At 39.2% G+C, this 25,307-nt stretch overlaps 1 protein-coding gene across 6 annotated transcripts; it reads right to left on the minus strand.

Moving 5' to 3' along the window:
• Window positions 1-1,258: 1,258 nt before the first annotated feature.
• ATG4C (autophagy related 4C cysteine peptidase) lies at window positions 1,259-24,637 on the minus strand. Of its 6 annotated transcripts, none has more exons than XM_082053569.1 (11): window positions 24,495-24,637; window positions 20,983-21,113; window positions 20,246-20,329; window positions 19,538-19,771; window positions 16,135-16,465; window positions 14,206-14,276; window positions 12,697-12,833; window positions 9,498-9,576; window positions 8,756-8,832; window positions 4,477-4,596; window positions 1,259-2,534 (listed from the first exon to the last, which is right to left on the minus strand). In XM_082053569.1, exons 2-11 carry the CDS (start codon window positions 21,056-21,058, stop codon window positions 2,364-2,366), a joined length of 1,380 nt encoding a protein of 459 aa, XP_081909695.1. In that variant the 5' UTR covers window positions 21,059-21,113; window positions 24,495-24,637; the 3' UTR covers window positions 1,259-2,363. The 6 variants fall into 6 exon arrangements, with proteins under 6 accessions (XP_081909695.1, XP_081909696.1, XP_081909699.1 ...); XM_082053570.1 differs by having other exon boundaries at window positions 24,372-24,508; XM_082053573.1 differs by lacking the exon at window positions 24,495-24,637 and adding an exon at window positions 24,372-24,490 and having other exon boundaries at window positions 20,983-21,110.
• Between the last annotated feature and the right edge of the window lie 670 nt (window positions 24,638-25,307).

Below are 25,307 nucleotides of genomic sequence, written 5' to 3' on the forward strand. Positions count from 1 at the left end.
TAAAATACCACATAACTGGGGGGAAAAGTCCACTGTACAGCTATATATTTTTCTTAGTTTGATGTAACTCAGCACCACTTTCAACTTCATTACGAATATTGCAGACTCCTGCACATGAACGCCTCTGAAGCTTATTACATTTTATTATTATTACTACAACAACAGAAGCTGTAAATGGAATAGACATTATTGATTCAGCTAATCCACTGAATGCAGATTGGTCTTCACTGTGCATGTGTCAGCCATTGGGCCAGTCTGCTCTTACCAGCCTCACAGGGGGCAATTTAACATTTCTGGGGAGAATATTCCATGGCCGTGTATTCTCCTGCAGGAATCTTTGCCTTGAGCATCCTCCTCTTCCCCAGATAGTCCCATTCCCTCCAACCCCTGTACCCAGGCATGTACACAACAGAACCTATATCCCCCTGCTCTGTGACAGCAGCTTTTAATGATGCAGCATAGGATTGCCTTTTTTTAAATGCGAAAGCAAAGTACATCTTCATAGAATCACAGAATATCCTGAGTTAGAATGTACCCATGAGGATCTTCAAGGTCTAATTCCTGCTAAAGGAACCACCCAACAGTTTTGCTTTATTTTTGCTAAAGCTACTTTAACTTGTGCTTCACTAAACAGGAATCTTCTATTTTTTCGCTCTCACTGACATTCACAATTCTCCTCATTTTGACATCTAAATTCCATAAACATGTTGTTTACTCCCTCTTCTGGGCTATTAATGAAAAATATTAAGATCAAGCCAAACATCCTTGCATACATGCAGCATCTAAAAGTAATAGTATGGCAGTTATTAGTACGATTCGGCAGTGCAGAAGTTACTAATTTAGACAAATGATGTGGGGTTTTGTTTCTTTGTTTTCTCCTCAAAACAAGGAACACAATCTCATTTTGGCTTTTTGGAATATTAACTCAATTAATACATGCAAATGCACACTCCAGCCCCTACACATTTACGTACCTGATATAGTTCTGCCTGAAATCAATCTATTAGTCACTTCTTTCTCATAAAAGGGAAAAAGGTGCTTTAATGAATACACGTGGTGCTTATTATTTGGATCGACAACATTTGTGCCTTCTGTGCCTGAACAGCACTTAGAATAGGTTAACATTTGGTTTACAACACAACAATAAAATTTGCCTTTATTGCAAATAAACTGAGTATTCATACCCTACAATATTGTTTTAGATGCAGGATTATATTCACTCTTAGAGGATCTAATATTAACATAAAAGGCACATGCATTTAATGTTTTCACACCTTTTTTATTTTCCAAGCAGTGTTAATACTTATTTTAAATATAGCATTTACTTTGTTAAAACATGAAATTATTTATGTACATTAGTTTGCAATCTGAGAACACACACCATCAAGTTATCATTTGTACAGTAATAACATGTATCAAAAAAGAAAATAAAAATAAATCACAGCCCGGAATTTTTCACATCCACCCCCGATTTGCTTTGATTTAAAAGCTGCACTAACAGGAGAGAAGCCTCAAGATTATAGGAGTTGAATCAGGAAACAAACACTGTCCTCCTCTAATAATTGTCTTTAGCTGCTTTGATTGGTTACAGTTAATATTAATAGTATAACCTTTAAAAACTGGGGGAAAAGGTAATACTTTATCTTCACCCTTCCTATTAGGGCTCCAAAGCAAGCTTAATGAGAAACCATTATAAAATCATACTGCTAAATAGTATCTTAACTCACAATCCAGCCTATATAATTATATCAGTATTGCAAGTGACAATTACTCCTGACAGATCAAACTTACCTTTCTGCGCTGCTCGGGCTGTGTGTCACCATTACAGCGCTAACCATTATTCGGGCTTACGTAGAAAGACAGGTTAGAGCTCTACCCTTCCCACATGACTCCAGAACTCCAATTTTGCTTCTAAACAGAAACAACATGGTCTCAAAACCCATGGAGATGTGTCCATGATATAAAACCCACATGTTTCTTGCAGCCACTGCTCAGGATTTGTCCTGGACTGACGGGACATGAGGGTCACAATCAGGCTTCAGGGACTGGCTGGGTGTTTGAAGAGGGCAAGGCCAGGACGCAGGCACATTTAGCACACCTGGCTCTAAACTATCTTAACTTCACTACCACAACATGACATTAAACTAACCCAACTAGGAATGAACAAAAATAATTAGTAAGGATGTTATAAATGACATTTTAAAGACTATTAACATATAAAACATTATCATCTTTATGAAAATAGACCAATTTCAGCCCAAGCTTGCCTTTTTGGGGGAAGAGGACACATACATGTATTATTTTTTATTTTTTTAAAAGGCAAGTGTTCTGGACAGCTGCCAATAATCTGGTGGAAAATGTCCTTAAAGCAAGACAAACTCCTCTGTACTGAATCTTTTTAATCTTTTCTTTTCATCCTCAGAGAAAAGGTCATTTTCTTCATGGACTGGACTGGAAGCAAAGTCATAGTCTCTAGAATGACCCTTCACAAAAGTAAACAAGGGATATTTCTCCTTAGATGAAGATTTCAGCATCTACAATGTAAAACACAGACAAATGTTAATTGGAAATGAAAAAATACAGTAAGTAGTGGTATTTATCTGATGATGACTGCAAGGTAAAAAAAATGCAGGTTTTATTTTTAGTATCATTGCATTGAAACAAAAGCATTGCACAATCTAAACATCCCATTAAACATCTATTTCCATTTCTTTTTCAGGTAGCTGCTAATTTTATGCCTAACTCTGCATCTTCTTCCGTCCTGATCACCTCCATGTGCTGTAGGTTTCAGTGCAGCTGGAGCTCTTGGAGAAATATAAAACAACTCTACGAAATAATGAATGACCACAGCACTCTCCTCTAGCACAGGTACGAATGCTGTAACAGGGAGATATTGTTATTGTAGAATCAGCATGGACAATAATCAATGTTTTAATAAAAAGTTTAAACACATACACCTATGTAAATAAGCCAATCAGCTATTTAATTCCAGGTATTATCAAACTACTAATAGCTGCGTAACTAGCAAGTACAGAAACAAAGGTTAATGTGAATGTGATTTGGATGGAGTTTCACCAGTTGCTCCATTTGGGCCCTTGATTTCCATTCCCTAATTTCTCTGTCACTGTATATATGGCTCATCAGGTTTATCCTCAAGTAATAAAACCTGAATCTTTTCTCCCATTTCTTATTGCCCACAAAAGCAGCGAGAACCTGAATTTTTTTAGTCTACACAGGGCACACTGAGAGTCTACTGTGCTTTACAAAGTGATTGCACTCAAATTGCAAATAAAGGGAAAAATAATGGAAAAGCAGGGAAAATCAAAGGTGAAAGACTGAAAGATCTTAGAATGTTTCTTAATTGTATTTGTATATAAACTTTCCTCTATTTTCAAACTTACTGCGCCTGAAATATATTTATATAAAATACTATCACTAATATTAAGGAACTCCTATCTAAAATGCCAGGATAATGGCTTGGATCAGCCTTTTTACCATGTTATTACCTTCTTTCTTATACATGATAGGATAGGAAAACAAAAAAGAACAGAAACTTCGCTATTTAAACTTTGATATATCGGTTGCTTAAGAACTTCTACTTCTTTAAATCTATTTTTTACCTCTCTGTATAAGAATAAAAGAAAAAACTTCAGCATAAATGAATATCTACTAAAGTTTATATTGTATAAAGTGTAAACATGTCTTTTTGGCTATAATACTAATACCACTTAACAGGGCATTCAAAATGCTCTACAAACATTAATTCTTTGCACTGTTGTGGTAACTGCTGTGGTTAGAACACTAATACTGTGACCATCTGCTGCTGTTGCTGCATCCCTTCATGGACTATTTTTTTAAAATGACAAACACAGTTATTTGCTAATACAAACATAGTAATAACACTGTATTTCATACACTCACATGCTGTAATAACCAAGGGAAAAATAGTCAATTACATTTGGACCTAAATGACCCTATGCCAGGGTTTTTGAAGTGGAAGGATTTGCTGGGCGATGATGCCTTGCTCCCCCCTCGTAAACACACTGCTTTATATTTAAACGCCATCAGAAAGAGCACTTACACTAACAAGAAAAAATAGACAATTTTGGCTTGATCAAATATGTTCATTTAGAAAAGAAAAGCCACCCCTGTGCTGGGCTGTGCGTTCTGCGCCCGGCAGGGCTGTCCCAGCGCAGGCACATTCCCATTTCACGAGTGCCACCTCGCGGGGCCGCCAGCGCCGGCCCGGCCCTCCATCCCACCCACCCTCCTCACCGCCTCGCCAGCGCAACCCGCGCTCTCCCACCATCCACCTACTGCTGAAACGGGATGGGATGAACGATTATCAGAGCAGCAATAAATATCGAGAAGAGAACGATGTCTGTGCAGAAGGGCAGAGCTGATTCTCTGCCTTTATCCGCTCGCAGCACACACGCTGTTCGGCTGAGGAATCCATTTGGTAACTTCCACACCTACCTTGGTTATTTCTTCAGAAGCCTTCTCAAAGTCCTGCACAGTTCTACAATAAAATCCTATTGTGCAGCTCGGATCCATTTTTTTGAATGACATCTTTTTGGGAGAAGGACAGTGGAATGACTGCAAGTTTCAAGATTAAAAAACATGAAATACATGGTTAAGGTTGAGAATGGTACAGACCGATGCACTTTCCCCCCCTACCCCCCGGCTTTAACATACAATCGTATCCCTTGAATTAAAACTTTTTGGAAGTTCTATCTTCCAGCCCCCCCCCCAGCATTCAAGCAATCCCATTCTGTTCCACATGTGTAAAACCTCCTGCTGTTTACTCTGTATTCCCACAACTTGCACACAACACCACGTTAGTCTGAAATCTGTCAAAGGTTTGCTGCTCCGAGTGCTACTTTATGAATATTCCCAAGGCAGAGGAGGTGAATGCTCTCCTGCAAATTGAATTTGTAACAGCTTTTGCACTATCTTACAATTACTGCTTTACTATCACCGCCCATTGCCCCTTCTCCTCCCCCAGCCTCTATAAAAAGACACAATGGAATAAACCAACCTCATGCATTTTTCTTTAGGTTAAAAACCCGCAAAAAACACAACAGCAAAACCACATTACAATAATCCACAAGTAGGAAAACCCCCACAAACAACATGCTCTGCTTTATAAATGCTTTTTTCCTAATGTGAAATGTCTTCTCATGACAGATGATGCTGACAGTGCTGTGAACTATCAGCAGCTGTGGTACAAGAACAAACAAACAAATACAAAAACCTTTTCTCACTCTTGTGATTCACATTTTGAGAGAAAAGATAAGTGTATGCTCTCTACCCTGGTAATGCAGGAACTGTAGTTTGGGTGAAGCTCAGCGTCTCATAACTGGAATTATTTCATCACCACACGCAGTCTCTGAAAGGTGATCCTTTTTATTCCGCTCCTAACACGTAGGACTACCCCACCATCCCACCTCTATTAAATCATTCACAATCCTGCTATAACTGCTTGGTAACCAATGCTACCGCCACGTCTGCACCGCGCCGCAACCGAGACCCCGCTGCACTGAAACACGGATTTGTTTTTCATGAACTTCCCCCAGTGATCGACATTCCCCAGGGAACGTTCTGCGCCGTTTCCTTTCCCATGTATGCGGAGGCCGCGCACAGCTCGGCGCCAGGACAGCTACTCACGCAACAGCTACACCAGGACGGAGCAACACAGGCGAGTTGTTACCAACACCAGTGAGTTCCCTCCTGCAATCTAGTTTGACTGTAGCAACAGCAACCCCGACAGGTGACATCAAGCAGGCTGGATATTAGAAACCCGTTTTATCTTTTTTTTTTTTGCCAATCAGAAGTCAGTGTACAGCAGACGACAGCACTACCTACCTAATCTGAGAGTATCCGTCTGTGTAATAGTTTTACATACTGAAGTATGTTATTCTTTACTTGTGATTACAAACCTGAGAAGTATTTCTCTTACATCTCTGCTAAAAAATATAAGCAAAGATGAGAAGTAATATTTGTACAAGATTGATTTTAGTCACTGTTTTTTTTTCTCCTAATTCTGTTCAAATTTTATATGCAGAAATTGTATTTTGAATATTCATTCTTGAGTCATCAAACACATAACCTGGCTCCTGCCTTTCATATGACATCTCAGCAGCCCCATTGCGCTGCTCAGGGCAGTCGTCTTTACCGCTACACAAATCGCTCTACAACAAAGAGCAGCTTTTTCTTTTTTTCTGCTCCCGCAAACAAATGGATTCTGGAAGCCAATACAAAGTGGATTGATTTCCAACTTATTCTGGACAATTTGTCAATTTTGAAAATACTCCCTACAGATAAATCTAACAAGCAACTATCCACACTAAGAAAGCAATTTCTGTTTACTTTTGACATTTCTGGACAAAGATATAATACTATTAAATGCACTAAGCATTAAATTGCAATACATTTTCCGTCCACAGAAAAGCATTAGGATGCGATCAAGCCAAGCTGGCAGCTAGCGTACTTTCAAAATACATTTTTAAACCTTATTATTATTTGGAAATTCATATTAATACCAGCCTGCAGCACAATCTGGAGGATTAGTCATGGGAACAGAAAGCAAAAAATGTGTATTTTTTTAGCTTGGCTACTGAGCTACAGTGTGACCTTAAGGGAGTCACTTCAGCTCTGCATCTCTGTGCCCTTCCCACCTTTCATCTGCCTTACCCAATTAAACTGTAAAATCTTCAGAAAAGGCACCGTATTTTACTACAGTTATTAGCATAAAGCAGCAAGGATCCCAGTTATAATCTCTGGCCGCTGCCACAACACGAATTGATAGAGCTGGGACTCACCAGCTTTTCTTCCAAATATCTCAACAGGGTAAAGCTAAAGGCATCTCTAAAAATAACTGAAGTTTCTTAGGATATTTTCTGATAGATTTTGCTGCTATGTTCCTTTTTAAAATTCAGAACCCTCTCATTTTCCAGAGAATCTTCTATATTACATCATGCTAATTAAAGCATCTTGTTAAACATAAATACTGAAAAATATGGAGTGTTTGCTTTAAGTCGGCCCTAGGATTTAACATTAGCCCTGTACAACTCCTTTCATATATATATATGTATGTATGTATGTATGTATGTATATATAAGCACTTTTCCTAAATACTTTTTGATGGTATTTTGATTAAGATATTGTGATGCACCTCAGGGTATGTCAATGGATCTTTCTTTTCGTAACGACAGGCCCACTGCAGTTCTCTCCACTGCTCTCAGAGTAAGTTAACTCTTGGTTGCTACACAAACCAGAAGCCATGAGGATTCATTCCACACCACTGAATCACATTCCAAGTGTCAACAGTCAATTAAAATCACCTACTTGGTTCTGCAGGTGTGACTTCCACTGTTTACAGGACTTACTTTAAGAATTCCACGTTAAGTAACTAGTATTTCAGCGGTGGCAGAGATAAATAACATATTCCTCTTCCTTTTTTACAGGCGATATGTTTTTTCTGAAGCTGTGTTTCCATCTTTAGGAGCATTTGACTGCTCAGAACACAGTGGCACGAGGAACCACTACCACTAACCCCTGTCCTGGAGCAGTTGGTGCTGTCCTAAGCCAGGGATACAGCCAGAGAGTTTCCACTGAGTGTAGAGTTGCTCCAAGGAAGCTGGAAGTTCATGTGGAAGTTGGACACAAGATCAGGAAGGAGAATTTGTCTGGATGGCACCGAGAACTTCTCCTGTGAGTACTGTGGCTATTGAACACACACTTCTGCAGCTGAGAATGTTTTCCCATGGTACTTGTAAATTGACTTCTTTCATAACCTCCTCTAGCTCTGTCTATTTTCAGTGCAAGTTATTTGGCAAGAGGTTAAAGAAAAGGGAAAACACTATTGTAAAAATACAAAACAAAACAACAACAACAAAAACCCACAAAAAAACCCCACGCATGATATTTAAGACCTAGATGTAGCCTGAAAAGATTAACTCACTGCATCCAGATGCACCCAGAAAGGAATAGGGGGGAAGAAAGAACAAATGCAGCACGGACATTTCAGACCTGTCGGTTTCTTGGAAACCGCTATTCCATAAAAACAGCTTCATTAAAAAATAATAATAAAACATTAAAATAAACAGTTCTGAAGACCTGAATAAAATTCATCTGATCAGCCACAAACCTCAGCAATAAGCCTCAAAAATTTCCACTTGTATGAAGCTAAAAAAGTGACCTGCAAAGTTGTTAGGAGCAGAAGTTACATTTAAAATGATACCCACCTACTTCAGTATAGAAATATTACAAATTCCTGGATAAAGAATCAGCAGATAAACCTATAGGAACTCTGGTTCCAAACTGACAACTGACTCCTGCTATTGAATACTACAGTAATACTCTCCATGATGTTGATTGCAACTTGAATTTAAAATACAAAATGACCAAAAGGACAAACTAACAAAACCAAATCCAAATAACTCTGATTTAAGATCTCCAAATGTTGTCTGTTTTATTTGATGGGAGATTACTGAAGTGATCATCTCTTTTTGAGGTTTTCTTATCATTATAAAGAAACAGACAAAGATTAATGAAATAAAAATTAAAATCTCACATTGATTTTTTTTAACCTCTGGCCATTTTTGTTGATTATAAGCCTATAAAGAAGGGCAGAACTCTGATAAATAACATGTAACTGTAAAACCATAAAGATGCAGCTAGCTAGAACATCTCTAAATAATTAGTGTTTGATTCATATGGGAAGCAAACAGTGCCAGGTCTATATCCACACTACCTCAAGAGGGAAATCCTTTATGCTGACATCTACAAAAGATTGGCAGTAATGAGGATCCATGTAAATCAAACTGTCATCTACAAGGACAAAACAGAAGACAAGTAATTCAAAAAACACCTTATTATTACACTGCTTACAATCCAATTTCTATGCAGAACAGCTGAAAAAAAAAAAAGCCAGCAAGTAAGTGCTTGCCAGGCTGATCTTCATTGACTGAAGCACAGGTTTTTGCAGGACAGATTAACTTTTGCATAATCAAATATGCTTGTATAAGCAGAATTTTTATAAAGTGATGAGACTGTCATTTAATTTTTGGTGATAAAATTACTTTTACAAACACACAATTATATTCTGGAGTTTGCATATGAAAAATGTATCATGCTACTTCATCCTGACAGGGAGAATATATTGCTTGTCATTTCAGCATCAACTAACACCACTTAAACCAGTAAAAAGTAAATACGTAAATAAGAACTGCCAGATAGTAACAGCAAAGGCTCCTGAAGTTTGGCGAAACAGATGAATTATGCCTTGTTTATGCAACAATGGAAATTAAGTGTACATTTTACAGAATCCAATTACTATACGCATAAATGACAAATGACTGGACTTGGGTAGATATGATGAATTAATAAGGTACTCATTTTGCTATTTTAATCATGCTATTTCCCACTGGTTCAATATTAACTTCCTAACTCTTAAATAAAAATATTGAAGAGACATAATGTATTAAAACACTAACCTTGAAATCCAGCAAAGTAATACGACTGCTTGGGTTTGCCACCAATAATACCAACACAATACTCAAGGCTTAAAATTCCCTATAAAGTAGAACATTAAATAATTAGTAGAGTGTTAAACAGAATAAGTATTAAACTGAATTAAAATCTTTGCTTTTTTCTTTACTATTTAGGCAAAAAAAATATATATATATTTGCCTTTTTTTTTTGAGACTAACTTACTGATTTTCTGGGACTTGACTCAATTTTTAGAAGCTTACAATTGACCAAAGGGATAACACACCACCAGGTATTTCAGACCAAGTCCTCCCTTGTTATATGATGCTCATACACTGAGAGAACCAGCAGTAGTGTTTTCAGGGAGGAGACAAAACATAGTGTCATACAAGTTGAGTACAGGTTGCTTATTCAAAAGCTAGAGAAGTATTCAGATTTACAGAGTTCACATACATTTATTATACATTCTGTGGCCCTGGGGGCTTTCTTCTCTTTGCATTCAAATGTAAAAGTCTGTCTAGAGTAAGAACTTTTACATCACGGGCAGAAATGCCAGTTGAAGCAAGAGTAATTACAAGATACAGCTCTAAAAACAGCAGCTCAAAATATGGGAGGAGAAAGAGACACACAATGGACAAGCCCCATAAATCTTACTGGATTTTGACTGGGAGGATAGAAGGATTGGAGTCATCAGCATGTGGCAACTTTGAGAAAGAGATGTAAATCCACCCAGGGAGAGTTAAGAGGGACCTGGGGTGAAATACAGGAATCTTTTCAGCCTGGAGGTGTGAAGGACAAAATCCACTGCTCCAGCTCCCGCAAAGCTGGAGCCACCAAGGACAGGGAGAGTTGGGACACAGGCCACAGTCCCACCAGTGCTGCCAGTGTATTCCTGGTCATTCCAATTGTAAGAGTTGGGTTCTGTAATCCCCATGTCCATCTTAGCACACAAACCTAGTAGGATTATCATTGCATATTAAAATATTGATTTTATGGATATATCTTCTAGGGCTGCAGACAAGGATTCACCTGTTTACAGGGAATTTTGCCAAGGTGAGAACATTTCAGTAGTAGGATGGACTGAAATTCCTGTGTCCCTTACAGGCTCGGGATGCATCCCAGACAAGGACACAAAAAAAAAAAAAAAAAAATCAACCTTGTTCATGCCTCTGTTGGAAGAATTACTTAGCAAAGGGATGAAGAATGCAAGGAGGACTTTCCTCCTTCTCCCCCTTCAACCTGTTTCTACTGTTCTTGCTTTCATGAGGTTCTGTTTCTTAGCAGAAGATTTTAGTGAGTATTCAGCCTTGCCTTAACACAGTTCTCCATTAGTTACCCCACCAGCAGGAGCTGAATTTTGCCAGCACTGAGCACTTTGGAAAAGCTGAGCCCAACTGTTGTAATGCAGTTGGAGCCAAAGACTATTAAATACTCTGAAAACTGAACAGCCTTGACATGTCTATAAATCACAGTGGTTTTCTTGTGGCACTAGACGAGTGTTGGGTCCCAAAATGTGGATGCTGGCCCAAACGGGGACACCAATCCAGAAGACTGGTTTCTCCAGGTTAAGAGAAAATGCTGCTTATTTAAAATACGAATGAGAAGGCTTTTTTAGAAAGGGCTTCTCCATGGTTGAGCATTCCAGAACACTGAGGCACATCAGAGGCAAAGGCTGAAACAGCAAAGGAGGACTCGTCCTCTGCCAGTGAAACCGAAAGGCAGCAAAGCTACTTAGAGTAATGAATAACTGTTTAATCTCTGGGAATTTTCTTGTAAAAGTGAATTATAAAAAATTTATCAATTTTCATCCATAAATATAAAATCCTTTGTAGAAATTACCTCTTATACTACATTCTAAAATCTGCATTTTTAACTTAAATCCAGACCCCAAGAAACTTAGTCACTTCTTGTGAACACTCAAGATAGAGCTTGGAGTGACTAATATCTGCAATTGAAATCCCTCTTATCACAGTTTCCATTAGAACAGGCTGCAAAAGGCAGCACCAGGCATCGTAAATGAGCAGCAGAAATCACGCTGGCACTGTGTGTTTTCCTGGACGTGACCAATTCGAAGGCTTTTTTTGCAGCTATTGAAAATAAAGTAAGGTTGCTGTAGATCAGGTCTGCGACTACGGGCTTATCTTAGCTCTGTTGTCAGAATTAATCAGAAAATAACCAAAACTTTCCAAAACTAACTGTCTGAAAATACAAGGAAAAGAATCAGGAGAGAAAAACAATTTATTAGTTCATCACTTAAATAAAAGGCTTCATTACTCTGTCTCTCCATGCCATTAAAAAGCAAACATATTTCCTAAAATTTTACAGAGAAGACACAGTCACAAAAAAAACAAAGCAAAAGACTGTCAAATTTTGTACATGCTACTCAGTTGTGGTATTTTAAAAAATTAAAACAAGAATTTAAAGACAGAAAAACAGCAGCATGGAAAGCAATAAAGCAGCAAGGCTGAGAACAGTCTCTTCCCTAACGAAAGTTTTCTTGTGCTCCAGGCCAGGGTTTCAGTAGATCCTCAGGCGTGAGCACCCTGAGCAGAAGCTCAGCTGAAAAAAGAAGACAGCACAGACCTTCCTCCCCTCTGCTTTCTCCTTGAGTTTTACTTTTTTCCAGTTTGTTTTTATTTGTGTTCAGCGCTTGCAACTCCTCCATTGCCGTCCTTAGAAATATTCATCCTAATGTCCCCATCGTGAAAAAACACTTGAAGCAGTGACTAAAGATATCAAAAAATTCTAAGCCTTCTCTTAAGAGGGAGAAAAAGACGAAAGAAGATGGGAAGAACGTACAAGCAACAACCTTAAACCATGTGTCATTTAAGAAAACAAGAAACAGAATAAGGAATTTGGTATATTTATATTTTAAAATGCTGTCTGATACTTAATACAGGACAACTCTAATAGCATATGTAACTAAATTACCATTTGTAATTTGAGCCACTGCATTAATGTCTTTTCAGGCAGCTACTTTAGGAGCAGGACAGTTATCGCTGCTTTACCATGGGACATCATGTGCTCTGCAATTATGTCTGATCTTGTAATAGGGAAATTTAAAATCTGTAAAGTCAAACTTTACAACCTTCAACTGTAAAATCACTACCACACATTTAATAGGTAGAAAATTACCATCATGAAGTCGCTTTTCATATCACCTGGTGCTACAATTTGAAAAATGATTGAACTCTTATTTCATACCTTTACAAACTCTAAGTAGTCCATGTTTGTTCTCTCACCACCAAGTCTCACGGGAACTAATATAATTACAGCTTTTGTGTCTGCTTCTCCAGAATCCATAAAAGAGCACTGTCTGTCAATAACATCTGAACTGTAGACTGAAAGGAGACACACGAAAATATTCATTTTTAAAAGATAACCGCTGGCTTTTGCAAAGACACACCTGCAACATGTGGTCACTTGGTCTGACAAACTAAAACTACTATCCTTCCAAATATTATTGTCCTCCTGAAATGTAACTCTTGAGTGACTCATGAAAACAGTGTTATTCCTCCTTATTTTCAGCAATATTTTGTCATGTGCTGCTGAGATAAGCTACATTGTCAGGAAAACGCAGAAGGGTGGGTTAGTAGAAAACCAATAAATATTTATTCACTTGATAAAAACTTCTAAAAGGAGTAATTGAAAACTTGAAAGCCTATAACTAACAGAAACATCTATATGTTAAAGGAAAAAAAAGACAAATTATTTAATAAATACTCAAGTTTGTTGTCTAAAGTTCACACAACACAGTCACTGAAAATGAGTTAAAAGACTTAATGTAGTATTACTGCTTAGGCCCTCCAAACCAAGAGAGATGTGAAAAATCATCACCAGAACAAAAAAGCAAAAAATTAATATCATTTTTAAAGATTCCACTGTCATTTTAAGTCAGGTGAAACTGTTTTGTAGCATATGATTAAACAATATCTCTTTAAAACCAGGGATGTCAGTCTCATCTCTCCTATCCAGAGATGGGTTATGACATAACCAAAATTTCCAGCATCTGAACACAGCTACCAAATTAATACATTGTGCTTAGATTTGAAAGATTATAGTCCTCAGTGTAAAGTTCCAGCACACATTTAGTTTATATAGTCATTGTTTTCTGCTCTTGAACACGCAGAGCTCTAAGCTCCTCTGCCTGTTATTGATTATTTAAAATACCACGTTGTAGCAGAAGAAAGGTCACGCTGACTCTGGTTCACTGTCCTGCTCACAGCTGTGAACTCCAAGAAAAAAAATGACTTCTTATTATTCTAAGAGACTGGGGCAGTGTTTTTTTTCCTCTAGAAAAATGGGTAAAAGAGAATCCTGTGATGCAAAAGACACATAAAACGTAACTAACAAATCTACTCTAACAGAACTAAATTTATTTTCTTTGGTTGTTTTGTTTTAATAAGATAGGGAAGTTCTTAAATACAAAATAGAAAGTTACAATAGGCAGATAAGAAAAAGTTATCCTGCTGGATGTGGAATTTGACTATAAGATACCAAACAGGCGATGTATGAAGTTTCAAGGTGTGATGCCTGATTCTCCGAGAGAAGAAACATCTGCATATATCAAGAATCCCTTTGTCTACATGATGTCAATTATGTAGAGCCATTTCTGAGTTATTTTTATCCTTTAGAGCTCTATTGGTAAGTGCTTACTGAAAGGCATAAGAAGCATCTAAAATATTTGCAAAAAAACGACAGAATCACATTTACCTGTACAATCCTGAGCAACATAGACGGTTACCCCTTGTAGCTCAGGGTCTCTCGCTTCTTCAACAGCTTTTCTAAGTACAAACACAAAACTATTAAACTCATCTCTGTTTTTAAAGAAATTAACAGTAAAGAGACAAAGTATTTGATTTTTAGAAACAGGTTAATTTTAATGGTTTGTTGGGGTTTTTTTTTTGGGGGGGGGGCGGCAGAGTGAGGGGTTGCGGTTTTGGTTGTGTTTTTTCTTTTGTTTTGTTTCATTCAAGACACCTTTCATTCCTGCTAAATACAGGTGGAGGGGTTGGTTGGTTGTTTTTAAACACTGGCTACCAAGATTCATCATATATGGCAACATTTTTCTGAAGCAAAGATGACAATGACTGGCTACTTAGAAGAAATAATGAAAACCACAAAAAAAGAGCCCAAAGAAACACATCAGCTTACAATGAAATTCATATTCACTACCTAATTTCTTTCTGTTTATAACTCTTTTGGGGTAATAAAAACTAAATTTGCTGACAAAAATATTATTTTCAACTTGATAGATCTCTTTAGTTGACCTCAGTTGATGTAACTAGGCACAGATTAGCACCTCATGTCTATGGAAATAAAGGCCAGCACATAAAAAGCTGTAAGGCTTCACCAAAACTTGCAAAAAGATAATGTCAGTATTAGGCTATCCTCAAAAGAGTAAGAGTAATGGACCTAAAAACTAAAAAGAAAATGCATGTCGACAGACTGAAGCATGATCATCAGTCAAGGACAACATTTGTAAAGAAATTAAACTGTTCAAAATAGAAGATTAGCCTTTGACTTTACCACACACTTGCATTAAATGGTCACTATCCCTTTATTTCACAATATATTTTGAGGAATCATTTAATACAGTCGTTCTCAAGTTATGAGAGCTATACATTGCTAGTGCTGCTGTAGGAGAGAAAGGACATCTCGGAAAGGAAACCTTTGCAGTGCTGGAAATCACCAGGGTTTGTGTTGAATGGAATTCTGGACCAAATCCCACCCCGCTCCCATTAGGTAAAGGGGCTACTGCAATTTAAAGCAAGCAAAAAGAATTCTGAAAATTCCTATCATCAGAAAAAAATAGAAAACAACACATAAATAACCTCTCACGTCACTCTGTGCATTTGCACATGCGCACACGTGCACAGCTGGTTATTTCAGTACAGATTCACTTTAGATTAATAAACTTCTATATCAAGTATCAAATTCTTCTATTGACGTGTATGTAGATAAATATATGAACTTTGGCTTCTGCTCCTTAAATGACTTATTAGTCGTTCAGTTTAATCGGTAAACTGGAATTTACTAAGAACATAAGCATAAAAAAAATCCAAACCAAACCAAAACTTGCTAATATTCAAAGAAATGTCACATAAAGGCACATCATATGGAGAAATTTGACTTTCGACTTTTTTTTTTTAACCGCACTGAATGTCACAGACCCTTTACTTTTACTGTGATATAATTATAATATTAATAGTCCCATACATTTACAGTTTCACAAGAATTTGATATGTGCAAAGAAATGCTGAAAACATCAATTTTAGCTCTGACATTTCATTACACTATCAGTACATTACAGCCCCCAGGTTACAGTAAAAAAAAAAAAATAAAAAAATCTATAATGTTATGCATGTTCCAAGGTTGAAAGAGTGGTTAGTTTTCAGAACATTTCATTAAATGCAGTTCTACTTAAAACCCCAGGTTTGGGAGAGATACTTGGGAGTCCTACTGCCCAAAGTACAGGAAGTCAGGAAAAATCTCTAGAATTGCTACTAATATGGACATTTTACAAAGCCAATAATGAACAGTTAGATGCTCAATTAAGCTGTGGTAACCTCATGATGCTTTGAAATGCTTCTCCTGTAATGTGTGAGGCATGGTAACGACAACGAATAATGGTATTTTTACCTTAAAATGTGTGCGACGACTGCAGGCCCATACCAATCTCCAGCAATTTTTCCAGATTTCTTTCCATATTCTATTAGTTGATGTAATCCAAAAGCTGTCAGTGGAGAGTCGCCAAACCAAGAAATTATTTTTCTGTGATAAACTTCATTTCTCCTTTCACTCTCATCCCAGTTTCTCTTCAGTGTTCCCCGATGATGATTTGACAGGATCTTGGGTTCTCTTTCTGCTGTAAGCGACGCCTCAAATGATGCCGTCAGCTTTTTCACGGTATGGGCCGTCCATGATTCAGAATCTGAACTGTCGATGTCCAACGCATCTGGCCAGACCCAGGCTGCAGCGAGAAATTTTAAGAGGCATATTAGCCTTAATAGTAACTTCTTGGTATATTTTGCAAAGCACATCCCTTTCTCCCTGATGTTCCTCAGACCAGTAGTAGGTACTTCACATGCTGAGATGCAAATGTCAGTGTTAAAATGTAAACAAAGAATTCAAATAGAGTACGACCTGCTTTGATTTTCTGCTGAATGACAGGTGAAACAGGTGAAACAAAATACTACCAACAGTACATTTGTTAGTGATTTAGGCTGAGATAGTAGGTCAGACTCCACGATTGCAATCAATTAAGATATACAAGATATACCTGATTACAAGGCACAGGTTAGAACTATCTTATATATTAAAAATACAAAAGTTCCGTAGTAAGTATCATCTAAAAAATTTTACCCATGTCAAACAACAAGTTTCAAAAGCTTTTTAATTCTTCTGTTTTGTTTTGTTTTTTTAATAGGCAAACCTGAGGAATTTTATTCATGTAAAAACAAACGGTTCTTCCTGGCAAAATGTCAAAGCAGATCAGCAGAAAAATAGAAAAGATTCCTTTATTCACTAAATTTGTGAATTATTTACCCAGACTACAAGACAAACTTGTTTAAACATTATTCAGCACAGTATCTACAGTCTGCATTTCTAAAGGTTTCTCTGACAACGTATCCTACACGCAGTGTTTGCGTTGCAGCGTGATGGTTCTGCACATCTAGAGAGCAGCGATGCTCCCTTGTCAGATGACTCAAAGTCTCTCCCACGAGTTCAAACAAGTACTTGCAACACAGAGCATTCAGGAAAACCTCTGGATCACAGCAAACAACACACCCTGAATGTCTGCACCCAACAGCTTGGAGAGCAAGGGAAAGGCTGCTGCATGCAAGGAAAGGAACACACCCCACAAACCCCACGCATGCTTTTGCTCTGTTAGCCAGATTTGGGGAAGCTCTGGGAGGTTCCAAATGCTCCTATGACAGCAGCAAGAGGGACCTGTTCAAATTAATACTGACAGAGAGCAAGAACTGCAGCCCTCCTCATCATTCATACTGAAAGTAGTCCTTGAGAAACAAAGAGGAAGCACAGAGGCAAGTATATTTTAATTCTAACTAATTTAGGGCTCCAGTAATGTCACAAGTATTGCTGGTAATGGCCATAATCCATGTCAGCCGCTCTTGTGTGACAACCACCCCGCATCAATGCCTCTTGCCACCTCTTTGTGAAACCTCATGTTAATTTTTCACTGCAGACCCAGGCATAGGCTCAACCTAACACCACAGGCCTTGCTATATTTAAGTCAGTGTCTTAAGCACAGGCATTTCAAAGTAGAACTTACCAGTACCTTAATATTTAAAATAAAAACTAATTTAAAACATCATTCAGCAATACCTGGAACATTCCACGTAGCCGTGGAAGCATTAAGTATTCCAGCTAGTAACGGCAGTCGAGTTTTGCTTTGTAACAGAAACAATACCATTAAACTATAATGAAAACATCTTTGGGAAAAGAGTAAACAGCGATGGAAAACTTCATGTAAACACTTAAATATGTTTCAAAAGCTACCCAGACCTCATAAAAAGCTTTTCAAAAGATAATTCACCAGCTGTCAGATGACTAGGTGATGAGAAAAGCAGTCCGGAAAGACCATACACATTCCATTTTTCTACGCATTTGGATTGCCACAGAAACACTAGCGCTCTGAAATCACCAAATCACTTTCCAAATTAGGATGCATGGGGGACAGTGCAAGGAATGCTTTGTAACTATGAATGTTAAAGATATAAATCCTTCTCATTCGGGGTTACTTCAGAATGAGCCATTACACATTCCTCTTCACAGGTAGTCTCTTCTGATCAGATTTTTAAAAAAAAATTTCTTTAAATGTATGTATAACAAAAGTTATGTTTAAGGGATTTGTGTTCTCAGCAGAAGTATTTTCATACATTTTGATGATTGCAGTGAGTTGAAAGGGATAATGTACATTTTATGACTTAAACATCTACAGCAAAATGAGCATTCGATAAGCCAATCTGACAGGCCAGTCATGACACTGCCAAGAAAGATGACTTTGTGGTGCAGCTTGTTTGGGACTATGTTCACAGCTGACATCATATCTGCACAGCAAGTACCAAGTATTATCAGAACGGGCTTTCACAACTATTGTCTACGAAAGTATTCCTGGGATCCAACAAAGGCTGAGTAAACAATATACTGTATTCTCTCCAACTAACGTGCCTTGGTGGCTTCAGGCCCATATTTTGACGACAAGCAGTGGTGACAGAGGACAGGACCGATTGTTTGACAGGAGCAATGTGGTGGGTTGTGAAAAGGATTGAGAAGAGGATGGACAGAAAACGTGGTCAATCATGAGAACCAAAAATACCTCTACGCAGGACATGGCTCAGCTTGGAAGAATGGGGAGGACACGCACGCTTGGTCTTGGAAAGCAGAAACTGTTCCAAGTCTCCTAAAGCTACTTCTTTGAAACAGCTGTGACACAGAGAGCATTTTGAGATAGACAATGAGGAAAAAAATGGAAAAGTTCCTCTGTAAGTACATGAGGGGAAGAAAGGAAATGAAATAGTGCAAATTTCAACACAAAGAATGATGTATTGAAGTTAGATTAGAATCCTTCTATTAACTCAATATATTAATACTAGAAGAATTGAATAATGTACAACTTTAAAACTGATAAAAGAATATCACTTTTGCCATAGCCCACAGCTATGCGCTGTGGAACTCATTCCTACACCTTGAGTTCAAGAAATGTGCAAAACTCAAGAGAATTGGACAGTTGCATGGATAATAACAATACCCAGGTATGGGATAATGAATTTTTGTGGTATTTTACTTCACAGTTAGCTTCTGTGGAGTTTCCAGTATCTTCCTTTGACACACTTTGGTATGCCCTTTTTCAGAAACAGAACAGTGGACAGTTAGATCCCTGCGTGGATGCAGAATAACAATTCCAGTATTAACGAGTAGTCCAGAACCACAACCAGCTCGCACTTTAGATTTGGGCTGCACAAAGACCTTCACACACTCTACAGAACACCGAATACAGAGATCTTCGCTCATAACCTACCTCTACCAAGAAAATGAAGCATAAGACCTTGAGCCAGCAGCATCTGACCTGTTCTCAGCGTGCAACCCCAACCACAGTCGGTTGTTAACGCAGACCCCTTGATCTGAGGAAATTCCTCTCTGTAAGTCAGCCATATTCTAGAAATAAAATCTTTACGAAACTCCTCAACGTTTCCTGAAATCTCCGTGTTGATTTTATCAAAATTGGACCCATCTGTAGAAAGTTCACCAGATTCTGTAAGGCAAAGCATAAATTTAAGCCATAAGTTGGTATGGCACTTCTGTTACTAGAAGTTAAAAAAAAATGCTTAATTCACCTAAACATAAATGGTCAAATAGAGATTCTTAAAAAACCTGCATACTGGACAACGATAACAAAGACGTTGGTGTAGAGACTCTTTGTACAGGTATTGTCGTTATTTCATTTCGGAGTTTTTAGAAAGAAAATCTCAAATTGATAGGTCAAAGAATTAAAGCACAAATTACAGCACTAATATTTACAGAAAGAACAAGACTTCAGTGTAAAATGTGAATATAGCAGGTTAGGATGGGTTGCATGGGTGTTGGTATTGGACATTTAAACGAGTATTTTCTAAGCTTTTTTATTTACATTTTTAATTGGTAATGAGGTTCTTTCTGGAAGATTAAAAGTATGCCCAAAGAGCTCCTACTGAATAAGACTGGAAGGAGTTAAGTGCTAAGTACACACCATCGGTTTTGAAGTGGTAACATTTTCCCAGCAGAAAGACCGGAGAGTTTCTACTGAAGTAAGTTTTTGTTTTCAACACCCAACCTAAAATAGATGCAAAAAAAAAAAAATTTACAAATTTGTGACTAAATTATTCCAAAAAGGAATGTCTAATTGTATATGGTAGCCAAAGGTAACCCGTGAAAGGGGAATACAGAGAAAATGTACTTAAACTGGGTTTTGCTTGCATAAATAACAAAAAGATGTAATAGTTCTACAAAACACAATTAAAGTTCTGGTTTAACAGTAACAATGTTACCCATATAGGAATGTTTGAATGTTAATACAATGGTGCTGCTGCGCAGAAATTGTTAGGATACAGAAATGCTAAAGCTGAGCACAAGTTGCTTTGTCTCTGTTGTGAATTCATTACTGCATAGCTTGATTCTGTGAGGTTTCCAACTCCTGTCGTAACACACAATAAGCGTCACATCTGAGCAGTGAAAATGCAGGAGTCCTGCTCTTCCTGGGGGATTGATTAAGCATACTTCATCACAAAATTAAATTGCAGGGTTTGGACACAAAAAAAGGCAGTATAATATGGTGTACAAATTCAAAGGGCCAGAATTCAGCTTGAGGTTTTGACAATGTCCCCAAGCAGTAGTTAAGTTCCTGAATCATTATGCCATTCATGTCAACAAGAAACATTCCACTCATTGCAGCCAAGACAGGATCTTACCATACACTGTTTCACTTACTGTATTTCATGTTGTGCCATGCAGACATAAACTTTGATTTTATCTTTTCTACTTCATCTGTCCCTGTGGCCTCCATATTCAAATTCTAGAGAAAAAGCCATCGCTGTCTTGTAAGACGTTCAATTCCGCTACTGTAAAAACAAAAATATAAACATATCCATAGGCACTGAGAACACAGGGTATAGTATCACCACTTAGGTACTTAAGCATAACATGACCAGAAACAGCAATAAACTTGCAGAATCCTCCACTATTGGGGACTGAGAAGCAATCACATGTTCCATGAATAAGTAATAAAAACATTTAATTCCAAATATACACCAATAAAATTACTATACAAAGCTAAATAAAATCTAATGTTCTCCAACAGCTCTCTATTGCACAACAAACTAATCTAGAGTGTGTAACCTGGGCTGGCACGTGAGTACACTCATTCTAATTTGCAGAGAAATTAAGAGCTACAGTGCATCTCACTAAATAGAATAGATGCTGTTCTTTTCTCCTGAATAGAACGCAATAAGCACATTTTTCCCACATCAGGGGTCCTGAGCACCAATAAACAAATCTTGATTTTAAAAACAGCATTAGTTTCAGATTTCTAATCAAGAATTTTCTAAGCCAAAGTTTACAAGCATTGGAGGAATTGCAAGACGATGTGCAAGATGTTTTGCTGTACACGTACAAGGCAGAAAATGTGTAGTACTGAAAAGGTGTGTAGTAACAGTGACATAATTTTGTAAGGAGTTAACTTGCTACAGGGGTAACATCAAAAGATTAGTAGAATACTGTCATAAAATCAGTGTTTATATCTCTCCTAATTATCACTTGCAGTGCAAGAAAGGCTCTTCTGGTTTGATTGTGTTACCTACAGTAGTCCAGCTGTATCACAAGCGTGGTAAAATTGTGGTAAAAATCACTACAGTGCAGACTAATTTTGTAAAAAACGCTTATACATTTTCCAAAGGAGAGGTGGGAGGGAATGCACTTCTATTGACTCTTTCTAAACTGCAAGATGGATTTCACATTCCAAGTAAGCAAAGCTGGTAATAATACAGAAAGAATATATAATACCTTTAAACGTCTTCTTAAGAAATGCGAGAAAATGGGACAGAACTCCCTTTGTAGTCCACCTGCACCACTTAGTAAAAGAAACTTTGCTATTAATTAATAAAGCTTCCTTCACCGCACTCTGTTGATGGTTTGCTTTGAAGAGTTGATACAGGAGGTTTCCTTGGTGATATTTTGCAGCCCAAACCCTTGCACAGATAGCTGAAAAATGAAGAGCCCCGACTTCAGCAGGAGCTCCTGTGGGACACCAAATATTGATCAATAGTAGTACAGCACTGCAACCTTCACCTATTTCTAGCCAAGTTCTGATAACATCACATGACGATGTGAACAAAATTGAACTGTCTGGTTTAATGAATAAATTTGGACTGGGAGAATGCACCATCACTGATGCTATACGTACCTGCCTTACTTTAAAAGGAGAATCTAGAACTGTATTTACCTTTCCAGGTGTTATTCTCCATTGAATTGGGATCAAAAGCAGGATGAAGACTAAACCACATTACTTCTCGCCACTGGGAGCACATTGTAAGTAAAACGTGACCACGTAAGTAAAACGTGACCGGTGCAATTGAAGAAAGTGTGAAGATGTTGGGGTGCCAATGTCTTCAGAGCCTGAAGGTCCACACACAGCTATAGTGGTTTGGGGATCTGTAGGCAGGGCAAGGAAAACAGCGGTCTGCTGACCAAGCCTTCTCCAGAATGTTTTTTTTCCAGCTGTTCCAGTGTATTATTTCATAAAAGTCTGTCAACAACTTTTTGCCAGAACAATAGGCAATGCAAGCTCACAAATGTAGAGGAAGACTGACATTTCTTTGCCAGTGAAAATAACAAATGGCTACAACCCTACCTGGATTAGCCTTGTGTTAAACTGGGATTTGGGAGGGGAAGGAAGAGAAAGACCATTTAAGGTTGGGTTTCAATTTCTTGCCTTTTGTTCCTTTGCATAGACCCATATCACTGACTCTCGCTGGCAAAGCTGCTAAGATGAACAACTTCAGAAAATGTGTTTGGTCCAGCAACACCTATAAAAGCTCCCTCTGGCTAAAATTAGAAATGAAACAAACTCTACAGTTCCAAAAGGGCCTGAAGGAAAAATTAATGAAATGAGAAAGAAGCTCATTTAAAAGACAGTGGTCATCACAGCACATTTTTCTTTGATTTAGTTATATTTCTTCCCTATCATTATGCTAAAGACTTGAACTTGCAAGAGGAATGCTAACACAAAACAGGCACATGTATTACTCCGCTGGAAAAACACAGGCTCTTCCCATCAATGCAGGAAGGCATTAGTAACAGTTCCACTGAAATTAATGGAACGGCATCAGGAGGAGGTCACAAGGAACACAGATTCAAGCCCAAAGGGCACAACGCAGCCACTGTTATTAAATCTAAAGCTCATGGTTTTATTCTGAAGTTGTCTCATTTAAGGAGTTCTCCAGAACGTACATTACCAGGACAACATCACTTCGCAGAGCGGCAGGACACGGCTCTGAATGAAAAATGAAATCCTGTCCTCTCGGACCCCCCGTCACCTGGGGGGATGATTGCAGTGAGGTGGCTGTTTGTTAATAATGGTGGAAAAGAAACCTCCCAGACAACAGAATTTGTTTTTGTTAATAACAGAAAAGCAACCTAACCTGATGAACCGTCCATGGCAAAACAGATGAATTAAGTCCAAATGTGTCTGTCCTTATTAATTAATTTAAGAATGAAGGCCCCTTTCAGTTTTTCCACCTGAAAAGAAACCCAGCGAGTAGCGATGACAACAAACCCCACACAGGAGTCTCTGACAGAAAATAACACCAAAAGGACATTTTTAAGGAGTAAGCCCTTTCCAGTTATAAGCACATACTAAGACAGTTAGAAACGACGCTTTGTGAAGGTGAAGAAAAAACAGAAAGAAAACAGCTTTACAACAACAACAACAACAACAACAACAACAAAAATCCTGTAGCAAAGACCGAACATTTTACCCATCCAGGATTTAAAGCCAAGCAAGAGCTGCTTTCGGAGCAGCCGCCTCTCTGCTCGCTCGTTACTCCGGCTCTTTGTATCCTCACACCGGCTTTGTCAGCGAGCGGCCGGGGAGGGGGGTCCCGAACCGCCCCGGGACATGCACACCCCGGGAGGGGGCTCGGCGGGAGCCCCTCCAAGCCACACCACCGGGCGGGCCGGCAGCGCAGCGGCGGGCCCGGGACACCGCCTGCGGGTACACCCGGCAGCGGCCGCCGCTTCACCGCCACCGCTGAGGCGTCTCCCCCGGCCGGGGCCGAGCTCCGCGCTGCGCTTCCCCCCGCCCCGCGTCCCCCCTCGCTCACCCCTCACGGAGCCGCCGCCGGCGTGGGGCGGTTAACGCTTGCCTACTCGCGCCATCGCCGCGGCCTCCGTAAAGGGAGCGGAGGAGCCTCCCGCAGCCGGAAGAAAGTGAGGCCATGGCTTACCCGCCCGGTGAGCTCCGCAGCGCAGCCGGCCCGGGAGCGGCCTCCCGGGGCTTCAGCCGTGGGGGAACGGCGCAGGACTACAGGTCCCGGCGGGCGCCGCGGCCGGAGCGAGTCGGGCCGGGCGACGGCCCCGCGCGGGGCATGCTGGGAGCTGAAGTCCGGCGGGAAGGCGGTTCGGCCGCTCCTGTGAGGAAGGAGGAAGGGGCGCGGCGGGGCGGGAGCAGGAGGAGGAGGGAGGATGAGGGGCCGGGCTGGGCTGCGGCCGGGAACCAACTCCCGGGGAGGCGGGCGCAGGGAGGGAGGCTGGAGGATTTGCGCGGGAAGGGTGGACCCGCCGTCAGGCCTCGGCCCTGGGTGCGCCCCGGCATCGGCCTTGCACGGAGCCTGCAGCTGCCGTTGCAAAGTGCTTTGCCTTTTGTAAAATTTTATTTTCTTTTGTATCTCTTGACTCCACTGCAGCAAAATGATTCGCAGATCTCCAGGTTCTTTGGAGGCCCCTATAGTACTTAAATCTCCAGCCTAAACGCAAATGTGTTTGTTCACATGCCAACAGTTTTTTCTGGTTCAATTTCTTTTACTAGAAATACACCAGAGTAACTACATCTCCTCTCACTCTTAGGCTGAGGTGGTTTTGGGTGGTTTTTGATTGATTGATTGATTGGGGTTTTTCGTGGTGGTGTGGGTTTTTTTTTGGGGGGGGGCGGGGGGGGCATGTGGGTTTGCTTTGGGTTTTTTCATTTGTTTAGTTTGGTTTGGATTTGGTTTGGTTTTTAGTCTTTTGTAAAGTAGGTTCTTCATTAATCTGTCTGTTGT

The sequence above is a fragment of the Streptopelia decaocto genome, assembly GCF_964273445.1.
Source record: "Streptopelia decaocto genome assembly, chromosome: 5".
Taxonomy (NCBI): Eukaryota; Metazoa; Chordata; class Aves; order Columbiformes; family Columbidae; genus Streptopelia; species Streptopelia decaocto.